The 15287-nt window shown below is 39.0% G+C and overlaps 1 protein-coding gene across 2 annotated transcripts in view; it reads left to right on the plus strand.

The window, feature by feature from the left end:
• Window positions 1-6679: 6679 nt before the first annotated feature.
• The window catches only part of prkar2aa (protein kinase, cAMP-dependent, regulatory, type II, alpha A), a 41699-nt gene continuing 33091 nt past the window's right edge, over window positions 6680-15287 (plus strand). Inside the window, exons 1-3 of one of the 2 annotated variants that reach the window (XM_088331939.1) lie at window positions 6680-7286; window positions 12433-12560; window positions 12700-12974. In XM_088331939.1, coding sequence (XP_088188065.1) covers window positions 12722-12974 — 253 coding nt within the window. In that variant the 5' untranslated portion in view covers window positions 6680-7286; window positions 12433-12560; window positions 12700-12721. The remainder of the gene's footprint in view (window positions 7287-12432; window positions 12561-12699; window positions 12975-15287) is intronic. The other variant, XM_088331938.1, reaches the window with a different exon arrangement.

The raw sequence follows: 15287 nt of genomic DNA on the forward strand, positions 1-15287 counted from the left end.
ACAAAGATTTTACAGTAAAACTACAAAAAATACTACCGTAAGACTATGGTAATACTACAAAAATACTATAGTAACACTTTAAAATACTATTGGTCCTCGACAAAAATGCTAATGTAATAAAACACTACAAAGATTTTACAGTAAAATGACAAAAAATACTACAGTAAGACTATGGTAATACTACAAAAAATATTATAGTAATACTTTAAAATACTATTCTACTTTGACAAAAATGCTAGAGTAATAAAACACTACAAAGATTTTACAGTAAAACTACAAAAAAATACTTCAGCGAGACTGGTAGTACTGCAAAAATACTATAATAATACTGCAAAAATACTACAGAAAGTGAACTCTCTCTTTAAATAACCCTTTAAGGTCCTTTTAACCTTTTAAGGGATATACAAATAAACTTCACTCGAGCACCACAGTGATGATGCTAATGGAGAAAAATGGTCAAAAATAAGCAAAGGATTGGTCTGAGGAGGCTTTGCAGGAGATGTTGCTTAGCATCTTTGTCCATACTGAAGCTAAAGATCACTTAGCAGTTTGCTAATCTAGTCTAAACGACTTCATAAATCTTGACTTGTGTGGTTTAATGTGTGTGTATTTGTCTTTGTTACATACTGGGATCAGGTACCTGACAGCACAGTCTTGGTGTTTAGAGCCAAAATCTGGTCCTCACAACTTTTTATCATTGTTTCCGTCCTAAAAAGACCTATGAAGTCCTAGGGCAGGGGTCAGCAACCTTTTTGGTGCGGAGTGCCACTTTCAAGTTTCCCGGTAAATCAGTGTGCCACACCAAGATTAATGACTCGCACAATGATTTTTTATATCTATCAGAGCTGTCATTTCACACCAATCTGAATATACAACATGGATATACATTGAAATTGTGTAACTGACCAATTTGTCTTCCACCATTCTTGTTCATCAACAAACTAGAAAAATGAATGTGAGCAAAATGTCGAAAGGCCTGTAGACACCCATTACTTCAACTATTCTTCATCAACAATGAACTACAATAAAAAAACAAGTGATTCGGACAGCTAACATACAATCATCGATAAAATATTTTTCTAGAAACTATCAAAACTTGAAACACACCTTTAATATATTCGCCATCACTAAATGGTTTTCCGTGTTTTGCCATGCAGTGAGCAATGTGATAGCTTGCTTCAGTGGTGGCGTTTGTAGCATTGACAAATGTTTTCAGGGTCTGTGTTTGTTTGCTGTACCTGGACACAATGCGTTTTAATGTCTCCGCCTTAAATTTAAGTTCATATTTCGTCTCGTAACGACGCTTAACACTTGACGTGCGAGGTACAACGCTCTCGAGGCATAATGCACAAACAGCACAGTCATTTTTTGCACAAACCCTTAGTCATCTGTCCACGCCGGCTGAAAAGAACACGATTTTTTCGCTGGAGGAGCTGTTGTGATTCATTCATTTATCGCACGCCGGTGTTTCTGTGGCTGCGTCAAAGCACAGATCTTTCCTCATCTGCGAGGCGCGGTGCAGACACGCTCACACACGGAGCAGAGGAGGAGGGGCGCTATGTAAAGCCTCTAAATAATATTATTTTGTCGTGCGCTTGCGTGCCACTGGTTAACCCATGGCGTGCCACTGCTGGCACACGTGCCATAGGTTGCCGACCCCTGTTCTAGGGGTTGTTCCACAATGGCACCAAACCAGCATTTTCGTGTATAATCGTGTGCTTGATGCGTCCCGCTGGCAATAAAATGGTATTGCAGTCATACACACTCCCAAGATACAAATAAATAGCAAATACAAAAACACCAATTTTCGCCATTCTCTTGTCCTTTTTCTTGAAATGTTTTCCCAAGTTCAAATGTATATCAACCAAAGTCTGAGTAGAAGTCTTAGCTGAAAATATTTGCTCACCTTCATTTTGTTGTTATGCTAACTTTAAGCCACCAAGATAATTATTCACTTATAACAAGCAACTTTACCTTGAACTTGATTTGAGACAACACGGTATACACATTTTATGGCTCTACTAAACCCCGACCTACCAACGAGCTTTGGTATTTTTTTCATATCAGTGTAGGCTACGAGATACTGTGTGCGCGTATTTGTATGTGAATTATAGGCTCTGAAACAGCGATACCTATTTTCGTGAATGTTTGCACAGTTTTACTTTCCGCCTCTGCCAATGACATAAGCTAGGTTTTATTTTAAGGCACTCCCATTAAATACAAAAAAATGCTAAGTATCTGCTATCGTGGGGTCTACCTTCTAAGGTCTCCAACGCCTTCTGGAGGCCAAATTGAGTACTGCAGCTCCTGACCATTCCAAACAGCCCAATCCAAACTTCTATCAGCCCCACACCATCATTTATCTTACAATAATAATAAATGTTATGATTACTTCGGGAAAAAAAATAAGTAGTGTACAGACGCTATATTTAAAATCCCATTTATTTATTGTTTTTATTCACGTTTAATAAATGCTGTGGGGGCGCTTGTGTTACTCCATTTATCCCTCTTAGTCCAACTCCAGTTAGACTTGTAAGTTTTGAACATATTTTGGCTGTTAAGGCAGTTTTTGTCCTTTTTTGTTTCTGTTCAAGAAAGCTTATAAATCACACTCCACAAAATAATATTTTGTGGCATTTTTAATTACATTTGTAAAGAGGGTCTGGACTACAGGGCGAATGGGGTTAAAACTATAGTAAGAGCTAGGGTTACATGAAAAATAGATAGAAAGAAAGAAAATGAATGAATGAAAACTTTATTTCGAACATTGAAATAAAAACAGGACAAAAACAATGAGTCAACAACAAAATAATGTCACATAACATGTTCGAAAATAGGTAGTCAGAAGCAGATACTCATTTTCCCTACCCCTTTATCTTCCCTATTAAATACATTTTACAAATCCTCTTCTCCTCTTGTGTTTAATATAAGAAAATCTCATGGATATACTTATTACATAGGTCAGATAACAATAATTATAATAATTACAATAATCACATATTTTATACACTAATCTTCGCAATACCTATCCCTCAACGTCATAATGCACCTAGTTACCAAATGTCACTGCGACACCAATGATAATAACAACAATAAAAATTAAAAATAATATTTATAATAACAGTTATGATACAATGATAGCAACAATAACAACAAAGTTAACCATAGTTTTAAACACAGTATTTCCAATCTCACTCATATCCCATTTTGTTAATCCCTGTATTTTGCCAGTAATGTTTTTTTTTTTGTATTTAAATTTGAACACATGAATAGTTGGACATTGTTTGATCTCATCTTGTAAATTATTCCAAAGTTTGACTCCACACACAGACACACACATACTTTTCCTGGTTGTTCTCACCTTTGGGATTTTGAATTTACTACAGCCCCTCAAGTTATAATTTCCCTCTTTAAGAATGAATAATGTTTGGATGTATTCTGGCACCATGTGAAGTGATTTTTCATCCAATTTTAATAATTTGGACTGCATGAATAAAATATTAGTATGATATTATAGTACAAAACGATATTAGAAATGAAAGAAAGAAAGAAAGAAAGAAAGAAAGAAAGAAAGAAAGAAAGAAAGAAAGAAAGAAAGAAAGAAAGAAAGAAAGAAAGAAAGAAAGAAAGAAAGAAAGAAAGAAAGAAAGAAAGAAAGAAAGAAAGAAAGAAAGAAAGAAAGAAAGAAAGAAAGAAAGAAAGAAAGAAAGAAAGAAAGAAAGAAAGAAAGAAAGAAAGAAAGAAAGAAAGAAAGAAAAAAAATCAGAGAGCGAAAGAAAGAAATATCGTCTTTGGTGAGAATGGTCGTCCGCAACTGTAGCTCACCCTGCTGGCTATAGATCATACACGTTAAAGCCCTCAATGAGTTAAATACAACTGAAATCTATTTTCTTGTATTTTTTATTCCGTTTTCAGACCAAACGTTTTGCGGGTTAATTTATTTTTAGCTTCACACTGTAAATATTTTTGCCTATCTTTTTTAGTTCTAAATTGATTCAAATGAAAATACAATAGCAAATAAACAATATAGATACAATTTTATCATTGCTGTTATCTTCAAGTTATTATTACTATTATTAATAATAATAATGATATTTTTATTATCGTTACTATAATGTTCAAATACCTAAAAAGGAAAAATATTGCTCACTCAAACTAGGATGTTCTTTCTTTGTCACTTATATTTTGCCACGAGATGGCAGTAGACACTTGTACGGACGCCACCATTCAACAGTAAATGACGACGCAGTCATTTCAGAATACAGTTCATACTTTTGAAACATTTTATTTTAAATTTAATATTGTGGTGTGAGTTTCTTTATTAAATTACAACTCAATCTTTGGATTAAAGTATGTGAAATAAAGATTAACAAGTATCACCCTAACACCCTTTATATAGGGTCAGTCTGGGTTAGGTCAAACAGCCAATGAAATACCTTTTGTAATCTGATTGGCCTATTCTCATGTCAATCAAAATATCTGCTTCCCTATCACCAAGCCCACCGCACTTCCCCGAGCGGTTCATTCGCGCATGACAGTGATGGGAATTGCGGCTCTTTTCAGAGAACCGGCTCTTTCGGTTCGGCTCATTGAAAAGAGCCGGCTCTTTTACGGCTCTCAAACGGTACTTCAGATGTTTTTGATATTTTGGCAATAATAATGAAACATTATGCACTACATTAATTTAATTTTAAACTGTATTATGCTACAGTATTCTAATAGCATTTTGGTTGCAATATTCAATGAACTCTCATCGCCTAAAAACTTTCAAATTGTTTACGATATGCAAACAACGCAGAGATGAGGCCACTCATGTTGACCAGTCACGGACAAAAAAGAAAGAGGAAGATGGAGAAAGAAAAAGAGAAAAGGAGAGGGTAAGAGAAAATGTATAGAAAGAAAACAGAGAGACAAACAGAAAGACAGATGAAAAGAGAGAAAGAGGAGAAAAGAGAGAGTAAAGTGACATAAAAAGAGAAAGACAACAAGAAAGGGAAAAGTGTAGAGAGAAAGAGAGACAAAGAGAAAGAGAGAGAGAAGAAGACAGAAAGAAAGAGTGAAGGAGCAAACAGAGAAAGACAAAGTGGAAGGATGGGAGAAAGAGAGGAGGAAAAGGTGGACAAGTCAAGTCATGTTTATTTGTATAGCCCTTAATCACAAAGATTCTCAAAGAGCTAGTGAAAAAAGAGAGAAAGATGGAGTAAGAAATACATTTAAGCGAGAGAGAAAAAGAAAGTGAGAAAAAAGAGAAAAAGAAAGAGTGAAGGAGCGAACAAAGAAAAAGAAAGTGGAAGGATGAGAGAGAATGAGAAGGGGTACAGTGAAAAAAGAGGGAAAGAAGGAGTGAGAAAACAATAGAGGGATAAAAAGAGAGAGAGAGAGACAGAGAGAGAAAGAGGGAGCGAGAGAGTGTGGGAGAGAGAAAGAGTGAGAGAGTCTCCATACCTGTCAACCTGTACGACAAAATCTGTACGGAAAAACGTAAATTTGTCAATTATGGGTGCCATCTGGTATACACCGACTATCACGAAATGGCAAATTAATCAAGTCAAACGAGTTCGCTGCGGAAGCCTCTATCTCGGTATAGTTTTTTTTGTTGCAAACGAAGTGAGCGGTTTGATGTAGTGAAAGGAAAACTCATTAAAGAGAGCTGGCTCTCAAACGGCTCACTTGCTTTGATGCATTATATTACGAATCATGATGTTGTAATAAGAACTAAAGTAAAAAAAGGAAGTATAAAATGAGAAAATGAAGAAAGGCAGGTTTGTGATTATAATTTAATGCAGAAAATGAATTAATAATTTGAATAAGAAAATGTATTATTCTACTAATTATGTTTGCATACATTTTTTCCTTCTACAATTAACGTCAAGCAACTTCATGTTTGATGTTTTTTTATAATAAACCTCATTCATGTCGAGCAACTCAGTATCTCACAACAAAATGTTAATTAACAATATGTATATGATATAATAAAACACATGTACAATATAACATGTTAAACTACATAAATAAACACGTTTGAAAAAATATTATGGTGTAAGATTATTTTGTATCTTGTAAGGGAAAATACGACAGTTTGTAAGGCCATGGAGCCCTGGAGCTTGACGGGTAAGGGAGAGCGTTTCCTCGTGAATAAGGAGCCACTGTTATGCCGAGAAATGCATCCCTGCCGAGATTTGCATCCCCTAGCTACTATAAGCACTTTTACCTCGTTTTATCTCACTTTTATATCACCGTACATAAATCGCTTTTGAGAACTGTTGTGCACTCTACCATAAAGCTTATTATGCTGAAATAAGCTTTATGATGGAGTGCATAACAGTTTTAATACGAGCGATTTGAGTAGAAAAAGGCAAAATAAACATGTTAGCTGCTCAAAAGTGTGCATTACCGTTCGATTACATTCACAACAAATACAAAGACAGAATGGTTTAAATTGTATTACATTCCCAACAAATGCAAGACAAAGTGGTTTTGTTCATATGTTCGCCATTACATTCCCGAAAAGTGATATAAAAGTGAGATAAAACGAGGTAAAAGTGGTTATAGTAGTGGTTATAGTAGCCAGGGGATGCATTTCTCGGCATAACACCGGCTCCCGTCGCTGACTCCCAAGATCCGGCTGATAATGCGGTTTCGTTCGCGAACGACCCATCACCGGGGTTCATTCTTGCTTGACAGTTGCGCTTTATAACTGGGAAGGGGCGTACGGTCTTCCTGATCTACGCCCGCGTTTCCCCATTTTCTTTGAACCATACAAACATATTAGCTTAAATAAGCGGTGTTTTTCCCGTATAGTGCGACGGCTCAACAAGCACAATTGACCCTCTCGTCTTGTTAGCGCAACTGGGTCACTTAGCGTCAAGACAAGCTAACGGGCTAATTAGCTTGCTAGCTCTTTTAGCTAAAGCCAATTCTCCACAGCAAGTCCCTCCGTCCCTCCCACCCCGCGCGGTTCCCTCCCTCCGCAGAGTGCGTGGTCGTCGCGCGAGGCTGCAGCTGTAAAGCGGCGCTTCCCTCCCTCCTCTCCCACCCCCTTCTACCGGTCAACCCCGGGTATCTCGACTTGTTACGCCGCCGTCTTAGAGAAACTCTCGCACCATAGTACGTTAAATTGGTGACGCCAACGCCATTGTTGGCGCTACGTGGGGAGAGACGTGTCTACTACGTTCGCTGTTCTCATCGCCTTCGAGAAGAGGCGGAAAAACGGGAGCGAACGACGAGGAAAGACACACGCCGAAGGAGGGGACTGGCTAGTTTGGCCGCCGAGACTGAATTTGCATGTAAGTGGACTGCTTGTCATTCGTTGAAATGGAATAGAAAGCGTGTGGACACATAAACCCCCTTTCGTCTGTTCAATGCTAAAACCTTGAAGGCTGGCTTTACTCCTTGCTAGCCAAGGCTAGCTGACGTCCTGATCAGGGTTCCTACGCCTTTTTTCATGGCCAAATTCAAGCCCTTCTTAAGCACCTTTTCACTTCCCCAGTACCATTAATAGAAGAAATCCGGTGTGAAATATGTATTCTCATACCTTTCAACCTCCACGGCTCCATGCCCGTAGAAGCTGTGGTATTTTCCCGTACTAAATACACAATAATCGTACACCATATTTTTTTCGGAATGATGCATGATGGAATATCCCCAGGCGGCAGACGCATGCGCACAGTAACATCAAACCGCTCGCTTCGTTTGCAACGAAAAAAAAAACAATACCGAGATGGAGGCTTCCGCGGGGAACTCCTTTGACTTGATTGATTTGCCGTTTCATGATAGTCGATGTATACTGGATGGTACCCATCATTGACAAATTTGCGTTTTTCTGTACAGATTTCTTTGTAAGTCGCACACGTCTTAAAATGCATAATAAACGTACTTAGGTTACAAAGATTGACAATAAAAGTAAATTCTACTCTATTTTAAAACCGTACAGGTTGACAGGTATGGATTCTGCAGAGCCACAAACACATCTGCGATTGCCATATGCTATGATTCGGCGTGTGTCTTTAGCTGGACAAGATATTGAGTAAATTGCAAATATATTTGTTGATCTGAACAATAGTTGTGTGAATAGCTCCCCATATAGGTTTTGGGTGAAATTACCCAAATGTGTCGGCTTATTTTCAGTTGCAGGAAGTTCTTCCCATTCCCTTTGCATACCTGTCAACCTCCACGGCTCCATGCCCTTACAAACTGTCGTGTTTTCCCTTACAAAATACAAAAAAAATCTTACACCATAATTTTTTTTCAAACGTGTTTATTTATGTAGTTTAACATGTTATATTGTACATGTAATTCGTTATATTATATATATTGTTAATTAACATTTTGTTGCGATATACTGAGTTGCTCGACATGAATGAGGTTTATTATAAAAAAGTTAAAAAATAAAGTAGCTTGGACGTTCACTGTAGGAGGAAAAAAATACATGCAAATATAATTAAGTAGAATAATACATTTTCTTATTCAAATTATGAATTCATTTTCTGCATTAAATTATTGTTGGTAATATACTGCTTAAAGGGATAACCATAAACCTGTCCTTTTTCATTTTCTCAATTTATACTTCCTTTTTTTCTTGACTTCTTTATACAACGTAATAATTCGTAATATAATGCATCAAAGCAAGTGAGCCGTTTGAGAGCCGGCTCTGTTTATTGAGTTGAGCCAAAAAAGCCGGTTCGCTAAAAAGAGACGGACTTCCTTTCACTACACAATCCGAACACCTTTGACTTGATTGATTTGCCGTTTCGTGATAGTCGGTGTATACCAGATGGTACCCATACTTGGCAAATTTGCGGTTTTCTGTACACATTATTTTGTACGTCGTACACGTCTTAAAATGCATAATAAACGTACTTTGCACGGCAAAAACGTACAGGTTGACAGGTATGCTATTGCCACTGGGAAACTATCTTAATTTTTTGCATAGTCCATAAGAAAAGCCCATAACTTATGCGTAGTCCATGCACTAATATACATTTCAGAATGCCCTGTTTAGGTTTAGCATACACCTGTCCTTATTGGGCGTGACCCGTAGGGGGCGATGACTCTTTATATGACAAAGCCATACAAACTTATGTAAACTGCCGTTAATCTCTAGGGAAGAAATGCATTGGCAAGTCGTAGATAGTCCAAATTGAGTAGTGTTCATAGCGCTCATTTCCACTTGGAGTAATTGGAACAATGCTTACTGTGACGCTGGGGGACTTCTGACTGTTTAGTCTAATTTGCTTGCTCATCCAAAGATTTACCTGCCGTCTTCTACAGCGTGCGTTCCTTTTTTGCCTTTGCCCCCTTTTCTTATGTGATTGTGACTTTTCCTTTCGTGTCTTTCGCCGTGTGTTTTGCAATTAATTCAATATTGTCCAGGTAGTTCCTCGGTAGCGTGCTGGCTTCCAGTTTTGTTTGGTCTAGGGCAGTCCAGTTTGCAGTCGGCCAGCTGGCTTGCCTGCCGTGTGCATTGTTTTTTCTTCCGGCTGGGTTTGTGTTAGTTGCTGCTAGTTCTTTTCTTATTTTGTTGACTCGCGGTTATCCTGGCTGCTTACTGCATGTTTTCAGTCAGCCAACCTCCTGTTTTTCTGCCGATCGGTCCTGGTTAGCCATTTTAGCAGCCGACTAGCCTGCCATGTCCCGGCTGGTTTAGCCAGCCTCTGTTAGCTTTCTGTGTATTATCTTTGCCAGTTGGCCCCATTTTGCCTGCTTGCCATTGGTTGTACCATTGCTGCACCCACCTGCAACACAATGCCTAGGCATTCTCTACAAAAACTACCAAAACTTAGCTTAAAACACTCAAAACCCTTTTGACTAATTAACATGTAAACCAATATGATGACTGGCTAGCTAAGGTGCTGGTGTTCTCCACATAACGTCAGAGCTCAAGAAGACAAGAGACTGTCTACAAAATACATTATCTCTGAAAATAATTGGACCAACACATATATATATATATATATATATATATATAATTATGCAAAAACATGTACTATTTGGTCACATTTTGTATGTCTTAGAATTTGGGTATCCCTCTAAGGGATACTGTGCAACAAACATGATGGTTACATTTCATGAAAATCAACAAAAGCAAAACGGTGACGTTTCTTGTTGCGAACTAACATTGACACTAAACGACTGTGTTATCTCGAGTTAAGCCAGGGAACATGAAGTTCCCACAGCTGCACTGGCCAGATATGAGACTCACGTTTGCCATTGCAGAAGGAGAGGGCAGACAACATCAGATAAACAGGGTCAGTCGTTCGTTTTCGCAAATATTACCAGAATGGGCACACATGCGCGCTCCTGCATATACATCAAAACTAGAGGTGGGCGACACTGGTATTTTTGGTATCGATCAGATCCAAGTAAAAACAGGGTGGCAATGATCAATATTGATCTGATACAATTGTTGTTATATATTTGGTGTGTTTAATAGAGAAGATGAAGGGGTAGGGAACATAAGCATTTGCTTCTGATTACCCCTTTTCGAACATATTATGTCATATTATTTTGTTGTTGAGTTATTGTTTTTGTTCTGTTTTTATTTTAATGTTCGAATGAAGTTTTCATTCATTCATTCATTCATACCTTTTGCTTATAAATGATTGAGTAATGGAGCCTCTCCTTCATGAGTCGGTTTATAATTACCATAAAAAAAAGGTGATTTTTTTTTTTATCATTAGATGACTACAATGCTCACTTTAGCATAGTGGTTCTTAACTCGTCCTTATTCAGGTCCCACCACTCCACCCTAATCACAAGCCAATCATTTTTTTGATCAGCCAGCCTCCCGTTTTTTCCTACCTATTGGTCCCAGTACGTCCTGTATGACAGCAAGCTAGCCTTCTGTGTCCTGGCCTGTTCCACCCCCCTGTTAGCACTGTGTGTGTTATTTTTGCCAGGTTGCTCACTATTTGTTGTACAATTGCTGCATCCACCTGCGACACAACGCGTAGACATTCACCACAAAAACTACCAAAACTTGGCTTAAAACACTCAAAACCTTTTCAACTAGTTAACATGTAATCTAATAGGTGACAGGCTTGTATGTATACACAGAATTTGGGAATCCCTTTAAGGTCACACCACAGCATCTCAATTGGCTCTAAACTGACTTGGCTACTACAAAATCTTTGTTTTGTTTTTTGAGCCAGGGGTGGATTTGCTGGTGTATTTCGGACCTGCTGCATGATCCAAGAGTACTTGATTTTGAGGTCAAGAAGTGATTGCCGGATGTTCTCTTTGAGGATCTTTTGGTCAACAAAATTCACTATTTCGTGAACATCAGGAGTTTGTCCTGGTGCTGTGGCAGCAAAGCAGCCCCAGACCACCACACTGCCACTGTCATGCTTTATTGTTGGCATTATGTTTTTTTTTGTTAGAAATCAGGAAGAAGGAAACTATTTTCATGGCACAATATAATTCACATTGAACAATAAGGCGCTTGAGATTAAAGTAAAATAATTTTATAGAACATAAATATTATGAAATCTGGTTTATTAACTGAAATGAATGAATGAAATAAAATGAAATGAAATGATCTGCATTTCAATTTGTTTCTTAAACGTTACGGTATGTAGAAGCATTTCCTTGTAATTATGGATTACTGATTGTGTTTACTGTATTTCCATCTCAATGAAGGCACACTAAAATTGTGAGGGTTTTGGGTCTGCCTTTATAATCTTGAAAATGTGGTATTTTTGTTGACACTTTTATACAGTATTTATATTTTTGTTACATCGCTGCTTTTTTTTTCGTTCTGACTCTTTTGTTCTGAAACTGTTGTGATGGAAACATTAACATTTATTTTTCTATCGTGTCAGATCAATGTTTCTCAATAGGTGGGCCGCGATCAAAATGTGGTTTCTCAGTGGGTCACCGGCCTTTACTAGGTAACACAAATAAAAGAGAGTAGTTTAAATTCCATAACAGTAGATCAAAATGATTTATTTCCAAGGAAAGTTGACACCTGCCATTTCACACCACGGGGAAAAAAAGCTTAATCGTTACACATGTTGAGCATGGGCATACACAGATACAACAGAGAATATACAAAATATTGATTAAATTGTCTTAAAAAGATAGCCACAGTAGTGAAGCAATTTGGATTTTGTTAAAAAGCAGCTAAATAAACATTAATATTGTAACTTAAAGTCATTTTGTTTTTTGCTGGTACTTTTTTATCCAAAACGTAAATATATTATTTTACCTCAGGCTTAAAGTACAATTCTTTTCATCAATCAAATGTGTTAAAGTGAACATTCCAATTATTTTCAGAGATAATGCATTTAGTAGACTATCATCTTTGACTTCTTGAGCTCTGATGTTATGTGAAGAACACCAGCACCTTAGCAAACCTGTCACCATATTGGTTTACATGTTAATTGTCAACGGGATTCACCATTTTGAATGTGTCTTTCTATAATGATGTCACAGTTCTACAGCAAACAACCCAAATGAGTCAACTTTGAGACCAAGTTTCTTAAGTCCCGAAGCACGTGGAATGTTCTGCAAATTATGTTTTGGAATACCTTTGAAAAGATCGCCTAAAAGGCAAGCTTTTGGTAAGATATATAAAATGGTACATGATCTGTTGGCCCACAGCTGGGAACAACCTTGTGACGCACTCATTTTAGATGGTCAAATTGATGTGGGACTTAACAGGGGCCTGCTAAATTCAGAGTTTGTCCTTTTCCCTTGCAGTCACAGACCAAGCACTACAACCATGAGTATTGAAATACCGGTGGGCTTGAAGGAGCTTCTGGAGGGATACACAGTGGAGGTTCTTCGGCAGCGGCCTTCAGACCTATTGGATTTTGCTGTCCAGTATTTCACCCGTTTGCGGGAAACCAGAAGTCAAGACGGGGCAAGCGAAGGTGGAAAAATGGGAAAGGGGGTGATGTTCGATGGAGAGCCGATGCAAACAGAGTCCAACGGCGACGATGATGATGATGATGATGACGACTCCGACTTTGAACGTAAGTCCTTCTTGTTTTATGTACGTAAGTGGTATTTTTGGGGATTGGGGACATAACTCTCTGGAGAGGGGGGGCACGCAATTAACTCATTCAATGCCAGAAATTCATCTCGAATTGAATTCGCCATCTCATCTCATCTCATTAGCCGTACCGCTTATCCTCATTAGGGTCGCGGGGAGGCTGGAGCCCATCCCAGCCATCTTCGGGCAGTGGGCAGGGGACACCCTGAACTGGTTGCCAGCCAATCGCAGGGCACACGGGGACAGACAACTCATTCGCTCATTCACACCTAGGGACAATTTGGACCGGCCAATTCACCTGAAATGCATGGTTTTTTTTTGGGAATGTGGGAGGAAACCGGAGTGCCCGGAGAAAACCCACGCAAGCACGGGGAGAACATACAAACTCCGCACAGAAAGTCTGGAGCTGGATTTGATGATTATCGTATTTTCCGCACTATAGGGCGCACCGGGTTATAGGGCGCACCCCCAAAAAATAGTTTTTGGTCCTATATCTTCCATAGATAAGGCGCACCGGATTATAAGGCGCTACAATGGGAACGTCGACAAAACAGTCAGATGATTCAGTCAAACTGATTACCCCCTTAACATTCCCAAAGCTTGCAAAGAAGCAAATACGTGTCGTAGACACGTGCGGATGCGGTGTCCGTACGATGTCACTCAAATGCATCATTTCAAATATCATTCGGAAGGTTAAAGTCTTGGGATTCAAGAAATGCCAACCATTCCTTAGTTTCTATTTTCTTTTTCGCTCACAACTTTACAGTGCATATGACAATAAACACTTGGAATTGAGTTTAATTCACTCAACTCATCACAGCAACATCAAGATCGTTCTAAAACAAGATACCGGGAAAATATAAAGCCGCATAGCTCACCTAAGTTCTCACGTTCAATAATGATACGCAATCATGGTCTTCTTACAACCGTGAGTCTAGTAAATCCAGGAGAGTAAAATGTTTACAAATACAGTCTAATGAAACATGTTTCTTTATGGCGTAGTTTAGCAAGCTTGCTATTCAGTCATCTTTTTCGGCCAATTGCAGGGTTTGTTTTGGCCCTCTAGCCTATCCGAGGCTCCGAATAACTTCAGCCAATAGCGATCGATTCAACGGATGACTGACACATATTTTTCGGCCAATTGCAGGGTTTGTTTTGGCCCTCTAGCCAATCCGAGGCTCCGAATAACTTCAGCCAATAGCGATCGATTTAACGGATGACTGACACATCTTTTTCGGCCAATTGCAGGGTTTGTTTTGGCCCTCTAGCCAATCCGAGGCTCCGAATAACTTCAGCCAATAGCGATCGATTTGACTGATGATTGACACATCTTTTTTGGCCAATTGCAGGGTTTGTTTCGGCCCTCTAGCCTATCCGAGGCTCCGAATAACTTCAGCCAATAGCGATCGATTCAAATGATGATTGACACATTGGTTAGCCAATGAAACGCCGGTATATAAATCCCAGCATACACTGCGGCTACTCCACGTTTGGGGGGAAATCGAGTCGGCGGCTGTTGCGTAAGTTGCGAGACCTTGCGATTTAATATTGAGCCATATATAAGGCGCACTGTATTATAAGGCGCATGGTCAGCCTTTGAAAAAAATTAAGACTTTTAGGTGCGCCTTATAGTGCGGAAAATACGGTATTCATCACTGGTTTGAGTCGAGAAGACTCATGCTTGTTGTATATTCAGTAGTGTGTAGCCATTCTGGTCTGTTGCCAACATGTAAAGTTAGTTGCTAATTATGTCAACAACATCTGGGCTACCTTAGTTGTGGTGGCTATGCTGGATGGGTGCAAGTTTCCCCTCATTATTATTTTGATTGACATTAGAAATATGGCGATCAAAGCCATAGTTTTGCTTTAGTTAAACGTCCCGGGCTATGTTCACTGCCCTACAAATAAGACACATATGACCCCATAGGAAACCGTGTGGTGTAGGGTTTAGGGTTCAGATAAGGGGATGTCTAGGATTCATTTTAGCCGGCGAATGGCGCACTAGCATCGCTAAGGCGTTTCAGCGTGCCCTGGCCATCACCGGGTATCGGGTTGCACGATCTGAGCCTATCTCTGCCCCCTGCTCTCTAGTTATGGGGGCACTTTTCTCGGCCAGGGTTTCAGGGACACTGGGCTTTCTTTGGAGCTCGTTTTGGCTGTAAAACGGGACAATACTTTTGCCCAGGGTTTATGGAATGCCCCTACTATCGCCCAAGGACGTATCCCAAGTGAGGTTCTCGCTCGGACCTCCAGGAAACAATACTTACAACTTAACGCTAAATCACACAAAAAC

This window comes from Urocampus carinirostris, chromosome 3, assembly GCF_059441175.1.
Source record: "Urocampus carinirostris isolate Australia breed hairy pipefish chromosome 3, RoL_Ucar_1.0, whole genome shotgun sequence".
NCBI classification, from domain to species: domain Eukaryota; kingdom Metazoa; phylum Chordata; class Actinopteri; order Syngnathiformes; family Syngnathidae; genus Urocampus; species Urocampus carinirostris.